Raw genomic sequence first — 24,311 nt, 5'->3', positions numbered from 1 at the left:
CATATTAATGGTTGAAATAAATTCATTATTGATTCAAATGATGACAGTGATAGTGAAACAGAGAATATGGAAGAGAAGCCAGTCTTTATTATATATATATATATATATATATATATATATATATATATATATATATATATATATATATTATATAGTTACTGTGATTCTTATATAATCAGAAATGATTATTGAATAACAAAATTAGTTAGCTTTGTAGCTATAGTATTAAAGGGGAGCTGTTGGAAGGTAGGTTGCACTATATCGTTTACTTTAACTATAATTTTCATGATTCGTTGAATTTCTGCCAGAGTAACATGAGAACATTCAAGTATGTATATCAAAAATTAATTCACTATGATATAATCTAGGGCAGACATGAAGAACAACCATTCATAATTATATCTTCAAAATCATAAATAGGTTGGTGGTTTAACATATTTTCAAAAAATCGGGCAGCAATTACAAAATTATCTTCCGCAACCAATAGTTGTTTTATTAACCGTTGGGCAATGTCAACTGGATCAACTAGTTACTGAATACTTGCACATATAATAATTTCTACGGAATTAAACTGTAGATAATTGAAAATATATAACTGAAAATTATAATAATAATAAGAATTCATTCATTTGCAATCAATGAGAACAAAATCCGGGCTAATAGAACGTGGTCGAATGGAACTTAGTCCCAAACATTTCGTCTGCTACTTCGGTAGTCATCAGTCATCAGTGGTATGCGCGTTGACTGACGTCTGACGCAGTAGTGGACAAAAGTACTTCTGGTTCTATTCGACCACGGCCTAGTGGCCCGGATTTTGTTCTCTTCAATCCTAACTCCAGCCGTGAAACCCTATGTTCCTATATTATTTATTTGCAACTTGTGAATACAGAAAAAAATAGTAATTACAGTTATAACAACAGGAAAAACTATAAAATAGAAGCGGCATACAGTTGAAACTGATTTTAGGTATCGGCCCTAGAAATGTCTCAAATGAAAGTAAGCGACTGGCTGCTGGTTTTTTGGGTAAATTCGTTGGGAAATACATAGTAAACGGACATAAATATCATCCCCACAAACTCAAGTTACCTCAAGTTATACGAGTAGTACAGAACAATTTTAATGAAAATTTACAATTTATCTAGTATATCAATGTGTATCAGAAAATTGGTAAGAGATGGAATATGGCAGTTTTTTTCTTGAATACCTGTTTAAATCTGTTCAAAATCTGTTTTCCGTTTATTAGCTGTCGCCCCCATACGAACGACAACTCTCAGAAGTTGAGAAACTTTTGCGAGCTGAGGACTAACGAGGTCTTACCTTTTAACACGGTTGCAGAATCAGAATTCAACCAGATAAATTATCTCGAAAAAAATATCTGGTCAAGGCAGGAATTGAACCTACGGTCTTCCGTTCGAGAGTCGGGTGCACTACCACCGCGGCCAATTCCACAACAATGATATCCACAATATCCCTCGGATTATTTGATAACTTATCATTTACTCAGTTAGACGTATTCATACATTGGTGTTGGACAAATTATATGACTTTATGGACAATAAAAGTGCCTTCCGAAAGAGGAGGATTGCGTTACTTCAAGAGAAGTGACGTGAGTGTGAATTTTTTTATGGCAAATAGTGTCACAAATATTAATTGACGCATTCCAGAATTTTGTTCAGAAATTGTCCTGCTTTTCAATCATGAATTATATATAAATAGATATTTATTCTTGAAAATTATAGACATTATTCATGCATTTTGGTGAAGGTTTTGAACCAATCATCAACAAAATAATTTAAGTGATTTGAGGTCCTGCAGGATATTATTATATTATTTCTGACCTACGTATAAGAAGTTACGTTGACCTATAGTTTTTTGGATTTTAAGTAGTACAATTTTTTCAAATTTTTTTGAACAGCGTCTGGTAGGTGTGCATAGTTTCATTTTTCATAAGGTTATCTTTGACAATTTGAGTAAGCGCGGTTTTATATAAAATGTTTCTTATATTGAGATATCGAAATTATTTTAATTATTTTTCGGAAGATAAGCGAATATTTTTTTGGTGAATTATTTTTATTATTCATTTTTGTGCTGACTCAAGTCGTTTCAAGGTGTTTTTATATACCCCTCCCAACCTATTATCCCGTAGCATAACAGTGATTGAACAAGGGCGTGGTATATATTTCTCATTATCTGTCAGTTATTCTTGAAATATGTCTGAACATGTATATCAGAGATCGAATTTTTTTTGTCAGAAGTTGGATTTTATAGTATTATTTCAAATGACCGTCTACCGTTATTCCTAGATAATCAGCGTGGTCAGTGCTTTGAAGAGTCTATATATCTATTCGAAAAGGAAGATTTATATGAATTGTTTGGTTTTATAGTTTGAGAAGGGTAAATATATAGTTTTTACAGATTTATTGTTAGTGAATTTGTATCAAACAATTCTACCATGATTTATAGATCTCTGGTCGCATTTGGCATCACTATCAATAAAGGGGAGTGTCCGCCTACAATCCTTGGGGAAGTTATGGAACAAGCAAAAATCTGGTTCTTGACAAACAAGTTCATACTCAATAATGAAAAACAAAGTCTCATTTTCGAATCCAGACTATCCTACAATGTGGAAAACGACCTAGACATGCTGGACACAAAATTTCTGGGTGTAGATATAGATGCCAGGCTATTATGGAATATAATATATATATATATATATATATATATATATATATATATATATATATATATATATATATATATATATACATACAATTTGCAATAGACTAAATAGTGCAGTATTTGCTATAAGAAAAGTTGAACAACTTATCAACCAATCCGCTGCAATAACTACTTATTATGCACTGTTCGAATCCATTATTGGATATGGCTTATCTGTCTGGAGCTCGGCAGGTCAGTTTCATTTAAATGCTATATTCGTCATTCAGAAGAGGGCTGTAAGACCTATTATAGGAGCTAATTTTAAAGACTCCTGCAAACCAATCTTTAAAACATTGAGAATAATGACACTTTACTCTCTGATACTATATGTCAAAGAAAACATTATTAGTTACTCTGTTGTATCCGATATACAAGGTCACAATACTAGAAATGAAGATAATTTCATTATACTTCAAACCCGGTTACAAAGAATAGACGATACTGTTGTATCAATGTCCTACCTCTTACAGTACGTTTTCTGAACTATACTATATTCAAAAAACATTTAAAGACATTACTCAAGGAAAATCCCCTATATGGTATTAATGACTTTTTCCATTCATTCCCTGGACCATAGAGCAAAGATGCCTTGCACGATTGTATGTATTATGTACTGTATTATTATTTTTACTGCACAGTATCTTGTGAAGATTTTATATTTTACTTTTGAGCATAATATGTTAATTTTATGGTATTTTCTGACATGTTCTAAAGCTGGAGCTTTGTTATGAACCAAATAAAAATTTGATTTGATTTTGATCTGGATATTTTTTGTTCGACTTCTTCCCAAGTTTTACCTTCGGCATCCGCAAAAGACGGTACTGTCCTATCAGCATATGACCCAATCAATAGATCGTTCAAATATATTAGAAATGATATGGGTCCCACAGGACGGTTCCTTGTGGGATACCATAATTTGCAATTTTTTGACTACTCTGTATACTCCCGATTCTCACCCTTTGGTGACACCTTATGGTGTCAAAGGCTTTTGCCAACTCTATGAAGATTCCAGCACACGTACGACTAGAATTTAAACGATTTAAAGATTTTCTGAGTGTGAACATGGCTATTGCAAAATTTGTCTATCGATTTTATTGAAATACGAACTGCATCTTGGATGCTTATCTACATAATTTTCTAACTTATTTTTATCACCTTTCTCATAGATTTGCTTGACAATAGCTACTTTGAAGTGATTTAAACATTCTCCTTTTGTAAATATTTGATTTATCAGATGGCATAGAGGTTTGTAAATAAGGATAGCAATGTGTTTAAGAATTGTTGTTATATTGTCGAATCCCGGAGAAGAACCATCTTTCAAACTAAAAATTATTGCTATAACTTCAGATTCATCTACAGGTCTGAGAAATATTGAAAATAGGTTACTAATTTGTATATTATTACATTTGCTCGAAAAATAATTATTTATAATGTTCTGTGCCATTTTTATCCAATACTTGTGTAATTATCATTGAAGATTTCAGATATTTTTATACTGAGTATTATACAGTGTGTAAAAGCTAAATGGAATAAATTCATTAATTCGGTTACGGTACATATTTTAACAAAATCCCGAAACACATAAAATAAATTAAAATCATGTGGTTACCGAAATTCGATAAAATACATTCAAAACTTATTGCAATATACTCATAACTTATTTCATGTTGAGGTATTGATAATAAGAAAGTAAGCAAAAACCATAGCAATGATCTATTCAGATGGTATCCTTTAAACAATTGTAAATAATTTCTGTGGCAATGTTAATTCAAAACGCCTTGTCAACTTGTTTTTTATGTTACAACATTAGTTGTCAGTGTTTTAATTTAAATTTGAAGTTCGTTAACTTCAAGTCTGACAAATGGTTAGATTAACGGAAATGCATAAAATAACAGTTTTACAAATGATTGGTTACGGAGATGAAACCCGAACACAACTGGAAGTAGCTCGCCTATTTCTTGAGAAATTTCCTAATTTACCGCCCATAGCTCAAGGAACAATAAGCAAAATAGAGAAGCAGTTATGTTTTCTGATCAGTGTCTCTTAACGGTTATGCTAATCGGCAAAATTGCCGCAGGGCAGGGATTGTAGGAAGCCGTATCATTGTTCCCTTTTTTATCGAGGGCAACTTGAATGGCGATGATTATTTGGCACTACTTCAAAATGATGCCATTCTAAGTTTAGTATATTTATATTATGATCCAGGAAACCCTCAAGTTACAGTGAATACGATATGATTTCAGCAGGATGAAGCACCACCACATTACCAAGTTAATGTCCAGCAATACAACATTTCCCAATCGTGCGATCACCTAATCTTTCATCGTTATATTTCTTTATATGGGTATATGTAAAGAGCAATGTATACAAAACTAAACCTTCAGAATTGAATGATTCAAAAGAACGAATAACGCTTGATAGCAGGGAAGCCCACGATGCAAAATGGGGATTTACTCGAGCGTCATTGAGACATATTAGGTTGCAAAACTTAGATGATAAGGAGATGAAAATGTTGTATAATAAAAAAATCTGTTGCATGGACATACTCGAGCGCGTCAGATATTGATAGCATCAATGTTCTACGTATTTTTAATAATGTTGGTATGTTAATCTGATCGTTTGCATGATATGGGTGGTTGTACGTAAGGGGTAAAAGTGAAAAAAAAAAATTTAATCGAGCGCGTCAGGGTGTTAAGTGCAACAGAAAAAAAGCTCTCATTCAATAATCTGACGATTTCGATCTGACGCAAACTCGCGGCCATTATTAAAATGTGCAAAAAAAAAATTGTCATTTTGAAATACTCAAGCGCATCAGATTGAGATATATATGGTTCATCTTTATGTTTCAGACGTGCTGTCTCATAATCTGACGATTATCTAGAAGGATTCGCTTAATCTGACAAAAACAATATTTAAAAAAAATATTTAATTCATTGAACTTAATTAATTGAAAAGCTCAGGAAATAGCATGCAAATAAATAAGTGTATGTTTTTAAAGTAGAATACTTGTATTTATAAGAAAATAATTTTTTAAAAATGCTGAAAAAAATTTAATTATTTATAATCAATTGATTAATGAATGAAGAGAAGAGAAATGAAACTTTCTATGTTTTTTACCACTTTTATTTGTAACTAACGTTACTGCAGTTATGTTACTGCTTATATATTGTATAAGTTTGAAAATAAAAGTGATAAAAAACATAGAAAGTTCAGTTTCTCTTCTCTTCATTATGATTTCCTACCACGTAGTAACGGCTACATCCATCAATTAATTGATTAATTATTCATCATCTTCATCTGACGATTTCCACGTCAGATTATATATTTTTCATTACGTCATCTTCACGTCACTCTCAAATTGTCAGATTACTGGAATATACACTTTTTAGCAGGTAATTGACTCACCCTGCCTTAATCTGATCTGATCCTTTATTCCTCACAGGCAGCCTTATATATATGGGGCTCAAATTTGGTGGAGGTACTTAACCGGGTACAAGGTATCCCCCTGTATATTAATCTGCCGCGCTTTAGTAAATCCCGAAATCCCCGCTTGGGCTCCCCTATTATGAGATTAGGTCGGTCACGCCCGATATATAAAGAAATGTAAGAAGACAGTTTTATTCGAGATTAGGATGTTGTCAAGAGGTTCGCGGTGAATATTTTGAATATCTACTTTGTTAACATCCATAGTTCTTTTTCGTATTCTACATTTCATTACGTTTTGCATTACATTTTAGTTTTTGAGTGTATTTTATTGAATTTCGTTAACCACATGATTTTGATTTATTTTATCTCAATTGTTTCAATAAACTTGAAAGCGATAACACTTTCGAATAGAGAAGCGATCTTTCAAACGATATATCACAAATTGGTGGTTGTACCTGTTATTCGAAGGGGGTTGAAGGAAGGGGTGGCATTTTTACGTTGAAGAATGTCAAACTATAACTTACATTTGACGTGTTTCGGTATTTTTTTTTTAATATGTACAGTAAGCGAAATAATAAATTTATTCTATTTGGCTTTTACACACTGTATACAATTTCAAACGGTTTATCGTTACGTTGTACGCTGGCGTTTGCACTATATTCCTTGATCGTTTGCCACATTTTTTACTATTACTACTATTTTAAATCAAGACTTCTTGATAGTATTTTTGTTTGGCTTCATCTGTCAATTTTTCAATTCGTTTCATACTCGTTCCGGATTCATAAGTTTGTTTTCTATTGAGTACTTCCGTGTTCAGCACTGATGAGATCAAAAGGGCTAAACATGTCGGTACACGTATTGAATTCAATATACGTGTGAGGGCTGGAGTTATTTCTTTTCATAATGTTTTCATGTAGTTTCTGTGAAATAATCTTTACGATTCACAATGTATATCAAGTCATTTATCTCAAACTTATTTTTTGATTCATTCTCGCCATTCAATATTATTTTATTCATAAATTATAACTAAGTAATTACATTGAAATACTTTTCAAAATATATTTTAGGATATATTGTGATTATTAGTCATACTTACACTTGGAGAAGTTATTTTTTCTGAGAATAGTAATCCATATAACGCTGGAATATCAAATTGCGTAATATTGCAACAAAAATCTATGGGTCCTTCGCTATAATCTTTGTCAAAACTATAGATATCTCCGGAAAGGCCCAGTTTCATCCAGAATTCCTTGAATAAAATACTACACTCGCTTTATTTTTTTTCTGTCGATGTAATACCTTACGATATGTGGCAACAAAAGACGTCATAATATTCGATGTAACATCACTAATGGAATCGTACTTGGACTGAGGCAAATCAGGAGTGAATTTTATTTTCAAAATATCCGCTGGGGGTACTGCAACTATTACATTATGGCAGCTGAAAATAATAAAAAAAATATTCTACACTTACAAGTGTAAGATTAAAAATTTTAACAATAATTTGTAGTTTAATTTTTTCAGATGTGATGTACAATATTTTTTATTTATCTTGCTATTTATGTAATATGAGTGTTATGAAAAGTCAGAATGATATGGGTGTTCTCTCTTGCTATTTATGTAATATGAGTGTTATGAAAAGTCAGAATGATTTCGGCACTTTGGCCAAAAAAGTGTAGATCTCAGAATAAGAGACAATGAGCCTCAAATTTATATAGATCTTGATTTTAGCATTCTAAAAGTTGTCCCAAGTCTCATATGATATCGTGTCAAGATCAGAAGCCATAAAAATATATTTTTCGCAAATATCTCGCTTTATAGGGTTTTGAAGATGATGTAATCAATTTTAAGTCTCAGTAAATAATACGTCATATAAAGTTAATTAGCCATCAAAAATCCATAATTGTGTATTTCATCAGTTCGGACTTCCATTGTCTAATATAATATAAATTGATTTGAAACCCTGAAAAACTCCAAAGTGATGGTAGAACAGGCCTTAGCTAGAAGACAGCAAGAACTCCACAAGGAAGAGAAGCCGCCACGACCAGTACTTGTACTTCCCTACATCAGAAGATTATCGGAAAAGATAAGACGGATTGGGTCCAAGTATAACATCAGGCCCTGCTTCAGATCTAGGAACACTATCCGTAGCAGCCTCACGAAAACCAGGCCACCAAACGCGGACTGCGTTTCCAAGAATTGCATTTACCGGATATTCTGCGAGTGCGGAGAATCATACATCGGTGAAACTAAGAGGCCATTGAAAGTTCGCATTGCTGAGCACAAGAAACAAACACAGCGAGTGGGCTCAAGCTGAAATCATCCACAAACAGGAACGCTGGTTTAGGAGAAAATTCAAAGAAGCCGCGTATATGTTGTCCAACAACGCATTCAGTCAAGCTAGAATAGAGATACGTAACATATGGAAACCTCTAATCAAGCGAAAAACGACCAACTCCCGCCAAACGGTCATCTCCCACCAAAACCAATGAAGCGCGGAAAGATGGAAGAGGGGATAGGTGAAAGCACTCGAATGACCTATAAATAGTCAGATCTCGGAGGAATAAGTCCAGTCATCACCCGAAGACGATTGTGGATACTAACAATCGAAACGTTGTGACATAATTTGGTTTGAATTCTTTTAGTTTTTTCATTTTTTGTTAATGACATTTTTAATTTTTTAAATTTTTTCAGCTTTTATCAATATTTCAATTTTTAGTTGTTTGGTTGTTGCTTGTATGTTATTTCTTTCTAATTTCAGTTTTTTATTTAATAAAATTGTTATTTTCGGTTGATCTTTTTGAATTTTTTCAGGGTTATCAAATCAATTTATATTATATTAGACAATGGAAGTCCGAACTGATGAAATATACCACGAAACATTGTCATCCACCTTCAAACATCCATAATTGTGAATAATTTTGCTTCAGTTGTTGATCAACCAGTTATATAATGGACTGTTCAAAGAATGAGGTGAATACTACTCAAGTTTCGCGGGTTACCTACATTCGATTGGCGATTTTTTTCAAGTTGGTACACTCGTCTAGAACATTTTCTGTTATAGATTAGAATGTATCAAAGAATTTTCATCAAATATTGTGTGAAAAATGGAAATGAGTGCTCAGAAACACTTGAAATGTTAACAGTGACATACGGTGATTGTACTCTGAATCAGAATAATGTAGGTACAAGCTTTTCACAGAAGATGTGATGACTAAGCTCTTCCTGGACGCTCCAGCACGTGAACAATCGATGATTTTTTTAACAACACATGTACTTCAGGAAAATCCATGAGACGCTCTAAGAGCAGTGCCAGTGCGAAAGTGGCGATTCACTTTGGATTTGATTAAATTCATTTAGGAAAACGTTCTCAGGAAGTTTATTCCACATACACACAGCTTCTCAAATGAAAGAGTTCTTAAGCGGTGTACTGAGTTGAACCTCAAAACGATGAGCAGCCACAGTCCGTCGCGCATTTTTTATACAGTGCAACTCTCTAACATGGAACAAATTCACTAAATCAAAGGTGTTGTTTCTTTCGGAAATATGCTCAGACACGTCGATTAGTATTTTGAATTGCCTTCATTTTAATGCAAAAAAAAATTATACAGTGTGTCTCAAATATGAGATATGACGTCATCAATAATTTTTTTAAATGACAATCCTGTTTTTTAATGACTTTTATTGAAGGGTTTAACAAGTTGCACATGCCTGCTAAATTTCAATTTTTTACTCCTTGATATTTAACAAACATTATCTAATTCAAAAAATGAATTCAATTCAATAGTCTTTCTTCAACAAGTGTTCAAAATGTTGTCCATTTACTAATTGACAATACCCTAAACGTAACTGAAACTCGTTTTGAACATTTCTGATTACTTCACCGGAAATTAGCCTACACTCCTGTCTTATTCGTTCTTTCAAATCCTCAATATTTGCCGGTTTGGTCTTAAAAACTTTGCTCTCCAAGTAACCCCATAAAAAAAAGTCCAAAGGTGTTAAATCCGGAGACCTGGGTGGTCATTCATAGGGTCCTCTTCTCCCAATCTATCTGCCTGGAAATACATCATTCAGGTACTCACGGACAGGTCTTGCAAAATGAGGAGGCGCGCCGTCCTGTTGAAACCAGACGTTTCTATTCGGGACGTCAGCTTCTATAGGACAAGGGAACAAAATAGCCAAATTCAGAACTAGGTCCTCCTGCAAGAATTCTAATTGTCTTGCTCCAGTAAGATTTTCTTGGAATAAAATCGGTCCTATAACTCGATCACCAACAATCCCTGCCCAAACATTGACTTTTTCTGGATGTTGAGTGTGGGTTTCTGTCTGCCCAATAATGACAATTTTGACGATTTACCACACCATTCAACATAAACGTTGATTCGTAAGAAAATAGAACGTTTTTTTTTGTACAACATTCCTGTCTAGTAGTTCCATCATTTGTTCGCAAAACTGGAGTCTTCTATCTGGATCATCTTCGGTGAGTTCCTAGAGGATTGTTATTTTATATGGATGAAATTTTTCAGCTTTAAGAACTCTTGTCACTGAAGACTGGTTAATTTCGAGTTCCCTAGCTATCTGCCTAGTGGGGACATGGGGATTTTCTTCGACAGAGAGAAGAACATTTATTTTGACCTCTTCACTGAGCGCACTCCGACGATGATTATTTGTTTTTCTTGAATGCCCATTTTCCCGGAACTATTTTTCGATCTTGCTTACGGTACTTCGCGATATGGGTGGTAAATCAGGATACTTCTCTCTGAATAAATGGGTAACTTCATTTTGTGTTCTTGTCCTATCTCCGTAGCCAATCATCATTAGAATTTCAATCTTATGTGTTTCAGGTAAGTACGGCATTTTACTAATGGCGAACAACAAACTGTGAAAGGACTAACAGTTTTTGTGCACAAATATGATTGGAATGCGATATTAACTTTTTTTTGATAACTTTTTTATGACAATGTCACTGTCAGGTATCCCTGACATTCTAAGCATTAATTGAAGGAAGGAAGAATTGAATTCATTTTTTTAATTAGATAATGTTTGTTGAATATGTTTTAAAGGACAAGGAGTAAAAAGGAGTAAAAGTAAAAGGAGTAAAAAATTGAAATTTGGCAGACATGTGCAACTTGTTGAACTCTTTAATAAAAGTCATCAAAAACAGGGTTGTCATTTAAAAAAATTATCGATGAAGTCATATCTCATATTTGAGACACACTGTATAATTTTTTTCACATGAAAATAAGGGCACTTCAAAATACTAATCGACGTGTCCGAGCATATTTCCAAAAGAAACAACACCTTTGATTTAGTCAATTTGTTCCACGTTAGAGAGTCGCACTGTATGTACCGCTCTTGGTGGAAACAAATGTGCCAAGTCACTTGAACACTTCCCGTGAAAGTATTTATAAAAGAGAGACACATCTCCAACCTTTCTGGACTATCAAGGTTGCAAGTCTCAAATCACGCGGATGGCTCTTTTCTGGAGAGAATCCTGCAGCTTCAGGTTATGCTTAAGGGCGGAGCTCCATACATGAGAACAATACTCAAGAGAAGGTCTGATCTGAGCTTCATAAAGCATCAAAAGTTGCTGAGGTGTGTACAGTTTTCTGGTTCGGAACAGTGTTTCGAGCTTTTGAGAAACGGTTTTTGCAATGCCAATTATCATATCCGGTTCGAAGACATTATCTTTTTGGAGAAAATATTGAGAAAGTGAAGAAAATTGTTTTGGAAAATCGTAGAATCACTATTAGAGAAGTTGCAAGGATGTCGGCATGTCGGTTGGCTCATGCCATGCATTTTTTCAGAAATTTTGGGCATGAAGCGTTCCAAAATTGCTGAATTTTCAACAAAAAAACGTCGCTCAGAAATTGTTGAATGACGTCAACGCCGATGAAGACTTGATTGAAAGGGTCATAAATGGTGACGAATCATAGATATATGGTTTGCACATCAAAATTCAAGTCCAATCGCCCCAATGGAAGAGGCCAGGAAAGCCAAGATCAAAAAAGAACGTCAAGTTCGATCAAATGTCAAGGTTTTGCTCACTGTTTTCTTTGATTACCGTGGGGTAGTGTACATGGTTGTATAATCAGTAAGTAGAGTATAACTTTGAAGTTATGCGACCTTTTAACGGCAAACTTGGGTCAACAAAAACTGCGAGCAAGCTGTCGCCTCCAAAAACTCGCCTACCGGCAGTGGCGCAAAAATCCCAATGTCGAAAACCGATTTGGTTTTGTTAATGCTCGCAATAGCTGCGAACTCAGGATAAATGAAAGCAAAGAACTCCACAATCAGAGAATTAGAGATGAACTGCTTGCCAGTCCCAACGGGTCTAGATCCTTCCTGTCGGTAGCTTAAGCTGTTAATCAAAACTTTACAAAATCTACAATTCTGCCACTAACACAAGCGAATGGTTCAGTTGCAACAACAGCCATAGAAAAAGCAATTCTTCTAGCTGAACAATTCGTGTCCCACTCCACAGTAGATTTACTGGGAAAAGCAACATCCACTATTCCCACACTAGAATCCACAATCCCGGAAATTACTTTTCGACAGCGTCTAGTCAGGCGAATTTTAGAACAACTCAAGATCAACAAGGTGTCTGGCCCTGATGAAGTGCCCGTCATCGTACTTAAAAAGTGCGCAAATGAACTCGCACCAGTATTTTGCAGACTTTTCAACCTGTCTTACAAGAAATGGGTTTTTCCTTCTTGTTTCCTGCAAGTGGTCGTCGATGGATATCTCTCGAATACTTTCACCATCAACGCTGGTGTTCCCCAGGGATCCATATTGTCTCCAAACCTCTTTTTATTGTATATCAACGACTTATCCGATAAAACCAAGAATACAATATATTGCTTTGCTGACGACAGCACACTTGTCTCGTCATTCCATTTGGATTCCAGAACATCGGCTACGGAGGCACATCTTCACCGGCAGCAGGAAGTTGCAAATCTTAATGAGGATCCAATAGTGATTTCGAATCGGAGTGAAAGTAACCAGGTTCAATTTAATGCCACAAAAACCCAGGCATCGGTTTTCTCCAAAAAGATAAATGTCTCTGAACCGGGTATAATAATGTCAGGACAGACAATTCCGCTTTCTGCTTCGATAAGTTTGTTGGGGGTTAAAATGGACACCAATATTACTGGGCACAATCATGTCGCTGAAATTGCAAAGGCTTTTGATGGTTCATAAAGCTCAGATTAGACCTTTTGGAGTATTGAACTCATGTATGGAGCTCTGCCCTCAAACATACCCTGAAGTTGCTGGATTCCTTCCAGAAAAGAGCCATCCGCCTGATTAGAGACGCGAACATCAGGTGCAACCTTAAAGCCTGGAACATCGAAGAAAGGTTGAAGATTTGTCTCTCTTCTACAGATATTTTCACGGGAGATGATCAACTGTTTAAAAAAATCTGTTTTAAAATCTGTTTTTCCGTTAATCAGCTGCCGCCCCCATACGAACGACAACTCTCAGAAGTTGAGAAACTTGTGCGAGCTAAGGACTAACGAGGTCTTACCTTTTAACGTGTGATTCCTAACACGGAATGATTCCTAACTGACTTGGTACATTTCATTCCACCAAGAGCGGTACATATCAGAAATGCGCGACAGACTGTGACTGCTCATCGTTTTGAGGTTGAACTCAGTACACCTCGAACTTCACTGTTTAAGAACTTTTTAATCTGAAAAACTCCGTTTATGTGGAATAAACTTCCTGAGAACGTTTTTCCAAATGGATTCAATCTCCAGCGATTCAATTCCAATGTGAATAGCTACTTTCGCACAGGTATCGCTCTGAGGGCGCCTTAATGATTTTCATGTAGTGCTTGTGTTTTGTCCTTAAAAAAAATACGAAGAAAACGTCCGGTATTGTGAAAAGACAGTTCATGGCTTTTGCATCACGATAAGGCACCTACTCACTCGTCATTGGTTGTTCGTAGTTCTTTGGTCAAAAACAACACCGTAATTATGCTTTAGTCACCGTATTAAACAAATTTGGCCCCCTGCGACTTTTTCATGTTCCCAAGATCAAAGAGACCCATGAAAGGACGGCATTTTGCGATGATTGAAGAGATAAAAATCGAATCGCTGAGAGAGTTCAAAGACATACCAAAAAGTGCATAACAGAACTGTTTCGAGGATTGGAAAAACGCTAGAACCAGTGTTTCATATCTAAGGGGGACTTCTTTGAAGGGGACAAAATAGAAATTGATGGACAAATAAACATTTTTTTAGATAAAAGAAAATTCACCTTATTTTGTGAACGCACATACTATTTTTCAACTTTCTATGTTTTTTAAACATTGAGTTTAATGTAAAAGTTTGAAAATGTCCTTATAGAAGGAAACTGCATCAACGTTAGTTACAAATAAAAGTGATAAAAATATAGAAAGTTTCTATTCTCTTTTCTTCATTATGATTTCCTACCACGTAGTAACGGCTACATCCAACATATAATAATATGTTTCATTCAACAAATTATATCTGAACAACTTCCAATTGTGAGCAGAACTTACATAAATTTCAATAACCAACATGCGCCTTAACTTTTTTCTTCTTCTTCATCATCGTCTTCTGGTGGCTGGAAAATTGACAAATAATGCAAATAATTAGGCATCTCTCAGTTACAAATTAACATTATAAGACGGTTGTTTCACTGGGACTCATGGTTGACCTTGCATTATGCTATGAATGTTAGTGTTTAGAAAAACATTCAAAACAAAATTTCTAAAGAAAGATACAAATATCATGAGAGTCATGGGAAGTGAAATATTTGCGAAAAAACAAATGTTGTGTAACCTTTGACTTTGAATATTTCAAGGCGCAGACAAGAGACTATATGAGATTTTTTATAGAAATGAAGGTTTAAACAAGTTCATAGCTCAAGACGAGTTCTTAAAATAATCGATGAGTCCACCAATGGATCCGATAAATTCATCTATTGGTCCATTCGAAGCAGTAGCGCGTTTCTATTGGTTGAAGCAATCCATCAGTAATTTTCTGTTGATTTTGAAAACTCGCCTTTGATATCTTCCATTCCGGGGTGGAACTCCTAATGTGTTAGAAGGTGAGCTCGAGTTGGGAATAATATTCCTTTAAAAAGAGTCAATCGTTCTATAAATTAGTCGTAAATCTTCGAATACACATTATATTTTGACTTACCAGTATGAACCCAGATTTGTTGTAATCTCTGCATACTTGTCTGTACATTCCACTTCCAGAACATTTTCTTTGGTCAAAATATAATATGTGCCTATTCTTTCAGCAAGTTTTTCACAAATATTAGTTGAGCTATTCTGAAATGAAATATTTTGAAACGAAATAATAACAGGAATATCAGATACAACCTTCAGTCTTAATTCGCAAAGGTTTTTTTCTTCGGTTATCATTTGGTGTATGATGCCCTTCGTGGAAATACAGAATAGTACATAAAATAAGGCTGACACTTGTGAAGATTTTACACCTGCAAAGTATGGATTGCTACTGGAAATGTATCAGAAAAAATCAGGTACATCGAAAATTATACAATTTAAATAATCACTGATTGAAAGCAGTGAGACGGAAGATGAAGTATACTCGTGTTAAGATGGGAAATAACCTGTACTCTGTACTGGTATAGTTGAAAATCATCTCATGATGATGTCAACTTGATCGATGGAAACACACTGTTCTGGTTTCATAAGCAGTATTTGTGTTCAAATCATTAATTTTGTCGAGTGATATTTTTTCTACGTAACAAGAGCGTTAGTCAATGAAATGAGGGATTTTTTAAATACTCACCACACGTTAGGTATATCATAAAATCTATAACCAATCTCACAGTGTCACTGCCTACAGTATCTTGTATGAACGTCCTTAAAGTGATTTTTCGTAACTCATCTATCCATGTCGGTTTTGTCTCTTCTTTTATATTTCGACAAATAATTTCCACCTACAAAAGTTTTGTGATTCAAATTGTTATTCATACACGTCATTTCGTAAATTATGATAAACTAAAATTATCATCTTTCAACTGAGGTGATGAAAAGTTGTACTTCTAAGGAAATTTCCTTCATTCAGTAACTTGTGAAAACACTAACTTTAACAACTTAAAGATAACGTAGATATACCCATATAAAAAGACTTCAGCTTCCTGCGACTAAAAGAGATAACGTATCTAGATCGGAGTGGAGATATCCTATTCACGCCGGTTGGAGGCCGGATGAACCGGGTGTCCACGTAGAGGAATTTACTTTATCATGAAAAAAAATACGTGATAGTTAAGCAAGTCAAGAAACTGAAGGATTACGAATATTCTATGTCCTTTCCCACTCTACGTTTGCCACATTAGTCCATTTGAGAGTAGTCAAACCATAACCTGAAATATACTTCATTTCTCAGAAAATACAACTCGATAACTGTCGCATCCTACTTGAACTGGTCGCACCTATCTAACTTGGTCTAAAAAAATATTTCTCGTTCATATAGTGTTTTAAATTCATTTATTTATTTATTTATTTGTGATACAATATTCCACAGGACATAGCCCAATTACAGAGCAGGAAATAACAGAGTATAATGAATACATCACAAACAAGTGACTATAAAGACTATACATTTTATATGTATAATAGGTGACAAAACAATCATTTTAGTAAGTGAGATTTTATATATGACAATTTGCAACTAAATATATCTAAATTATCGCTAACAGAGTTTGTCACTTTACACATGGTATGGATCGGAGAATTCTCCAGAACATTTGCACGAAATGTTTTTATATAGAAAGTACTCGGGTGTCTGGAACAGATTTTAGGAATGCAGATATCAAACTTTTCCAGTAATGTTGGGCAGTCAACTATGCTTTTGATAATTTTGTAGGTTAGTACAACACTATACTGTTCACGCCTTTTTTCGAGACTGAAAAAGTTATGCTTTTGTAGCAATTCAGATTGGGTTGTTCCTATTGGAGGATAAATGCCATCAGTTTTTAGGCCTAGCAGTTTTAAAAATCGTCGTTGAATTGCTTCTATCCTATCTATATGATATTGATAAAAGGGGTTCCACACAACTGACGCGTATTCTAACTTTGATCTTATGAAAGCATATAATAGAGATTTGAAGGTCGAAGTTTCCTTGGAATCACTACTGTTGCGTGCAATTAATCCACACAAACGACAGGAGGAGGTTACAACATTATCGATGTGGCTATTAAATGATAGTGCAGTGTCAAATGTGACGCCAAGATCAGTTAATGTTTCTGGTCTCACCAGGGAAAAGTTTTCTATTGAATAATCAAAGATCAAGATGTTCGTTTCTAAACTGTAAGACATGACCTTACATTTATCCTGATTTAGCGACAAGTTATTTCGATAACACCATTCTACAACCCGTCCTACGTTTGCTGAGAGGTTTACACAATCATCTAAGTTCTCAACGAAGCAGTATAGTTTTAGATCATCGGCATACAAAAGGAAATATACATCTGCCATATCATTAATCAAGATATTGAATAGCAACGGTCCCAGATTTGACCCTTGTGGAAGACCGGAAGAAGCACTATATTCGGTAGATTTGAAACCGTTGAGCTGAACATATTGTTTTCGATTCCGTAAATACAACTGAAAGAGTGCGATTAAGGATGGAGATAATCCAAAGGCTACTAGTTTGTTTAGTAGAATGCCATGGTCAAGCATGTCGAAGGCCTTAGAAAAGTATGTGTAAATAACATCAGTTTTGACCCTAGTGTCAATAGATTCAGCAATATGTTGGGTTACAGTCAGAAGATTGGTGACCGTTGAACGATTTCTGAAATAAACAGAAAATGTGAAATTTCTCACAATTAACAAAGTTTACACGAATTTTTCAATAATTCTGCCTTCTACTTCAAACCGATACGTAGCCAAGATTATTTTTTTTAATTATTATTATTTTATTGAATACTTTACAAATTATCCTTACCTCAAATAACCTACACAACGATATACACCCCATTTAAAATAGCATACAACAGAACGAATGTATTATCAGTATTATCTGTTTTTAATAAAGAAATTATAGTATTGGTAATATTATTAATCAAAGATCAAATGGTCACTTAAATTAATGAACATTGGCTATTGGCACCATCTTGCTGTAACATCAGAATTACCCTATTCGGTCTACAATTAAAAAAAAAGCAACCCTGCATTCACCAGTGTATAAACATTTTACTTCCATCGTAAGTAGAAGAACATATATGAGAAAACTGTAAAAGACTTCAGTCCTTCATCGAGAATAAAAGTCAAAGATCGAACAATAAGGATCTATTTCAAAAGAACCCATAAGTAAAGAATATAATAGTTGAATAATTGTCAGAGATGAGAGAAAATTAAAATGAGAATCGTAAAGAATAGATCTGTAACCGTTTTCATTAAACAGTTCCCAGTGGGCATTTCTTTTCAATATCATAAAGGGTTTTGAATCTTAAGAATGTTAATTATACCTTCAAAATAAATTTGGTGAACTGAATTTTTTCTGTCGCCGTCAAAAAATCGAGTATATTTTTCTTCTTCTGTGCTGTACTGATACGTTTATACTTAATAACAATATTGCCTGGGTTGGTCTGAGTTCTTATTAGAGGTATATGTAGTTCTTCTAGTAATTCCAGCAGTTGAGTTTGTTCGCTACATACCCATTGACCGCTTAAGTTAGTAAAGGGGGAACAAGGTATTCTTCCACCAATTTGTTCTAAAATATAAAATTTCTAGATGAGATACTAATGTCATTTGTTTTGTATTGAACACCCGAAATTGTTACCTCAACATGCAATTTATGTATGATCAATATTAAGACAGCGAATACTAGTCTGGTAGTTGTTGACATATTAATTCAACTACTGAAAGCCAAAACTATAGTGGAAGAAGCGCATTGTCGGAGGTACATAAACGTCTATGAGGTCAATAATATCTGAGCGGGTGCAAAAGAGAACTTAGGTTGTTTACACTCAAAATTTTAGCGTTGGTATAATAAAAGCGTGTTCACCAGTGGTTCCTTACATATCGTTTTCTCATTGTCTTGGCAATTAAACGTAAGTCAATTTTGGTTGTCTTTGAGCAGTATACTCATGCACATTGTGAGTAGATATTTTCAACACTAGCAAAGAATAACAGTCAAGTATCTTCCAAAACCTCTTTTGTACATATATAGGGTCTTCCAATAGGGACTATCGAACTTTGACAATTGAAAACGGTCATCTTGTTGAACCTACATCTGTCAAAATGGTCGTTATTTATTAAGTATGTTTTCCCAATCACCATGAACGGATATATAGCATTTAACAACACATGCATATGATAAAAATGTTTTATCAAAATGGGTGTTCTGTTCGGGCAACGTAACGCGCGCTTCGCCCATTTTACGGTCGCCATAATCGTCATACCGAGAGGACTATTCGCAATGTGGCGAATGAATTTGAATACACTGGTTCATTTAACGATCGACCAACACCCGTTCGTCGACGAAACGCAAGATCTCCCATAAACATCCCCACTGTCTGTAAGACTATGCAGGAGAATCCTGGGCAGTCAGTTTTGGGTCGCTCACAAGAACTCGACCTTTCGTAGACCACAACTTGGAAAATTTTGCGTCGTGTTTTGAACCTGCACCTGTACAAAATTCGACTAACCCAGGAACTGAAGGTGAACAACCATAGACAATGACGAGTGCTTGCTAAATGGACTCTGTAGCAGTTGGCAACTGACCCTAATTTTCACTGAAAAATCATCTTCATTGAGGAGGCCCATTTCTGAATGAAAGGGTTCGTGAACAAACAAAATTGTCGGATTTGGGACAAAATCAATCCATACGAGAGCCAAGAGCGCCCAAGGCATCCCAAAAAGTCACCATTTTGTTTGGAATTTGGGTCGATGATTACCAACTTCTGGATGATCTGTACACCAACAACATGTAGTTCCAACAGGACGGCGCTTCGTGCCACACAGCTCAGGCCACATTGGATATTCTGCATGAGCGATTTGAGGACACGGTCATCTCACGTGGAGGTGATGTAAACTGACCTCCGAAATCATGTGATTTGACCTCGTTAGACATTCTTTTTTCTCAAGTCGCAGGTGTATGCGAGTAAGCTACAAACCACAGCGGTCCTCAAAGCCAACATAACCCATGCCATCGGTCAAATTCAGCCTGATTTATGCACCATAGTCATGAAAAATCAGACGTTTCGGGTGCGGTCCCCCAGTGAAGTGGTGGAGGGCATTTGAACGATGTTCCACACGTAATGGCATCAATAGGTCTTTCAAACGAATAAAAAATGTCGATATCTCACACACACTCTACTTTATCTGAATTTAAAGATATATAGGAAAAACTTAATGGAAGACCCTATATATGATAAAGATGCAAAGAGAATGACGATATAAACGATGTTTTTATCGAGCTCTATCAATTTGGTCCATATATTATATACTTCTATACATTTACTTATACTATTTTTCATCATTCATACTCATTATTTAAGGATTTATGTAAATGATCACAAATTTCAGAGTTCTACAGAAATTAAAAAGTTCTGAAGTTACTCACCGGAGGACTCAAAAATTATAACTCGCAAATATGGTTCTTTTTTCAATAAATGATATGCTGCAGTTAAACCAGATAATCCTGCTCCAACAATAATAACATCAGCATCAATGGATTTGTACATTCATTTCCTGAAAATATTGTGTTTTGTACTACTGAAAATTTTAAAAATTTATACCAATTGACACTTCTGACAGTTATTAAAAGTATGTGTCATCTCTCAGCGCCTGAGGCGAATTTCTGTTATCAGAATAATTTTCATTTTTTAATTGAAAAGCGGATATTTTTAGGAGATATTAGAACGAAAAAATTATTATATTACATTCAGTAACGTTCCTACTGGAAGGGATTTTATTCATGATCTTATCTTCATAACGAGTCGTTTTCTTTCGTCCTTCCTTTGTACGTTTCCCACATTCATTGTTTGATGATGGAGTAGAATGCCAAAAATTTTCATTTTTTATTGTTAATTTTCTCGATAAATCTGGAAATAGTTTATATTCTTGAACAATTTAAGAAGGAAGGTATGGGACATTGTACATGAAATTAATATATGTATAATGTTCTGAAAAATACTAAAATTGCTTTTTCAAAAATACCAATAGATGTGTATTTTAACATTCCTTCTTTTTGAAAAGGCACTCATTCACAGATCATTATTATTCCATATGACCTAAAATATTCTAAGGCATTAAATCGTTTTTTTTCAAACTGGTTATTTATAATGTATGCTCATTTTAAGGTTTTATGAAAATGAGCATAAATTCCAGAGTTTTACTGAGCTTAAAAAGATTCAAGACTGCTTGTCAAGATTTTAGAGAAAAAGGTCGGTAATATATGAAACTACCTGTGAGGATTGTGACAAAAAGTATATTGTGTAAACTGAATTGAGGTATTCAAACTCGTCAAGTGCCAAAAAAGTCAAGTGTCGGATGCAAATGTGGCATGAGAACTATAAACATAGATACAGGTCCTATTCGAAACAGCCCATTATTCACTTTTATATGAATTACTCCGTTATCATCAGCTGGAACTTCCACGAGAAAATTTCCCGCTAATTTTTACCCAAAAAATCCTTGATATATGACTTACTCTAGTTTCACAATAAATGAAAGTGAAAGTGTTATGTATAGGCTAATGTTAGAAATTAGTCGGAAAGAGTATTACAATTCTGGTGTTTGGGGGCAGAGCTTATTTTGAAAGTATCTACTTTTCATACTTCTCATTGACTCATTTTTCAGGTATTCTTAAAAACATTGTTCTCACAAATCTGATACAAATGTTGTATCGTATCGTCCTTCACTAATACTGAAGTATATTCACTAACTTTCAAACATGACCTGATAAATAACTTCAAATCATAGAACATATCGTCATAAATGTTCAGTATTGTATCAAAACGTATGAAAAAAGAATATATTAATAACTTTTTTCCTAAAGAATTGCACCGGTCGAACGTTGTCTCCAAGCTCCGACACATTCGGTGGGCGCGCCGGCATTACCAATCAATAACCTTTCGCAACACTGTGAGGTGAGTAATCATTGGGTCCGAGAATCGTGTGCCCTAAGTAAACACAATGAACCGAGAATGACAACCTTTCGCATTAGTCCGGCAGAGATTTTTGCCTTAATCCTGAGATTTAAGAATATAGAAAACATCATCCCACCAAGGACAATCAGAACCATAATGTAATTACCATCATTATCAAGGCCGTAGCCAGGGGGTGGATCAAGGGGGATTGATCCCCCCGAAAGTTCTTCAAGCAACGGCAGTCCAAAAATTATATCAAATACAATGATTGGCTTGTTTAAACAGCACAGGAGTCATGAGAATAACAAAAACCGCGGCAATGGCATTAATTACTGGTCTGTCCCCTCTGGACCTGTACGTTAAGAAGGTTGTGTTAATGGCCACGGTACGATTGCACACGGCTGGTTTTAACCTCGAAGTAGGAATGGGTCAATTGAGACAGAGCCTATAGCGAGAAGCGCACACTGCGCAACATCTGCTGCAGGCAACCACTGATGCAATTGTACCCAGGTTTGTGTTTAATAAACCCTACAAAATACAAATAAAACAGAGCACAAGGTCAGATGCTACAAATGCAATATGCATATATACAGACGGCTCAAAAACCAAAAGAGTTTCAGGATGTGGAATGTTTTCCAGATCACTAAGCCTAAGGATTGAGTGGAGAATGGGAAAAAATACCAGCGTGGTTCAAATAGAACTGGCTGGTATCTCAGGAAAGGAAAGGATTTTCTGGCAAAAAAATAATAATCTGCACTGATAGCAGACAAGTCCTATTAACCTAGAACAGACAACGTGTTACCTCAGGGCTAGTACTAGAGTACCACCAAGATTTAGCCAAAGCCTCGGTAGATAATAACATTATCCTGAAGTGGATTAAAGGGCACGACATGAGTAAAGGTAATCGCATTGCCGACTCTTCAGCCAAGGAAGCGGCTGGACTAAGAATTTTAGGACCCAGTGGACCTACGGCCTGATGATTTCGAAAATTGCGGAACCAGCCAAACGTTACACCCATACTCAATCCCTAAAGAGATGGGATGAAATCAAAGGATGCACTCTTGCCAGGATCACCCTGGGCGTCCCTGGGAAGTTGGCGCCGAAGAATTATCTAGCGATGACCAGGAAAAATCTACGCTTAACAGTAGGATTTCTGACTGGCCACTGTCAACTAAGGAAACACCTCCATAATATGGGGCTAGTGAACACACCTACATGCAGGATGTGTGAACAGGAAGATGAAACTGTCAGGCATGTCCTATGCGAGTGTCCGTAGTTATCATCAATAAGAGACTGTGTGTTCGGCAAGTCTTGGCCTACACCTGCCGATATAACGGAGATGTCTACTAGTGACCTGTCCACCTTTCTGGAAAGGACAGGATCGACGATGACTTAGGAGGACAACTCATTGGTAGGATGTACAATGGGTCACATGTGGCCTAAGTGCTGTGGGCCTAGACTCACCCTCCCTACTCTACAGATACTATTGGTATTATGAAATCCCTTAGAAATTTTATCAAGTCTTTGGCAAAACGAACCAAGTGCTTGAAAGAGAATATTGAAAAAAACTTCCCCGAAACACAATGGAAAAACCTTACGGCAATGTGCGTACAAACTTTCAAAGATCTTGGCGACAATACCTGTTTCCATATTGACCCCTGAAAGGACTTTCTCTTCTCTGAAACGCCACAAAACTTATTTAAGAAACTCCACAAGCCAGGAACGACTAAGACTGAACGGTTTGGCGTTAATGTCAATCCACCATAGAATTAACATCGACACCGAGGACATAATTGATTTGTTTGCTGCAAAGAAAGCTATAAAAATAAATTTGATTTTATAAAAAGATGTTAATATTTCTATATTGGTTTTCTAATAAATATTTATGATCATGTAACACAATTTTCTATCTTGCGTTATTTTTATACTTCATGTTTTTCTACTGTTCCACCAAACTAAACCCCCCCCCCCAAAATTGTTTTCTAGCTACGGCCTTGATCATTATTATTTTCAACCTGAGATTGCGCTGGTTGGGCTCTATTCCTCAGAGCTCCGATACATTCAGGAGG

General features: G+C 35.3%; 1 protein-coding gene across 2 annotated transcripts in view; it reads right to left on the bottom strand.

Moving 5' to 3' along the window:
* The window catches only part of shps (putative monoamine oxidase sheepish), a 35,774-nt gene extending 14,859 nt beyond the window's left edge, over positions 1 to 20,915 (bottom strand). For both annotated transcript variants that reach the window (XM_023161376.2, XM_023161377.2), the window contains exons 1-7: positions 20,715 to 20,915; positions 18,616 to 18,860; positions 15,933 to 16,083; positions 15,500 to 15,615; positions 15,315 to 15,448; positions 7,444 to 7,585; positions 7,241 to 7,393 (exon numbers count right to left, since the gene is read on the bottom strand). In XM_023161376.2, coding sequence (XP_023017144.2) covers positions 7,241 to 7,393; positions 7,444 to 7,585; positions 15,315 to 15,448; positions 15,500 to 15,615; positions 15,933 to 16,083; positions 18,616 to 18,860; positions 20,715 to 20,835 — 1,062 coding nt within the window. In that variant the 5' untranslated portion in view covers positions 20,836 to 20,915. The remainder of the gene's footprint in view (positions 1 to 7,240; positions 7,394 to 7,443; positions 7,586 to 15,314; positions 15,449 to 15,499; positions 15,616 to 15,932; positions 16,084 to 18,615; positions 18,861 to 20,714) is intronic.
* Between the last annotated feature and the right edge of the window lie 3,396 nt (positions 20,916 to 24,311).

This window comes from Leptinotarsa decemlineata, unplaced genomic scaffold (assembly GCF_025532065.1).
Source record: "Leptinotarsa decemlineata unplaced genomic scaffold, Ldec_3_MD MMD2_tig00026282_RagTag_RagTag, whole genome shotgun sequence".
NCBI classification, from domain to species: domain Eukaryota; kingdom Metazoa; phylum Arthropoda; class Insecta; order Coleoptera; family Chrysomelidae; genus Leptinotarsa; species Leptinotarsa decemlineata.
The sequence above is the reverse complement of the archived record's forward strand: the minus strand, read 5'-3'. Positions and strand labels throughout refer to the sequence as shown.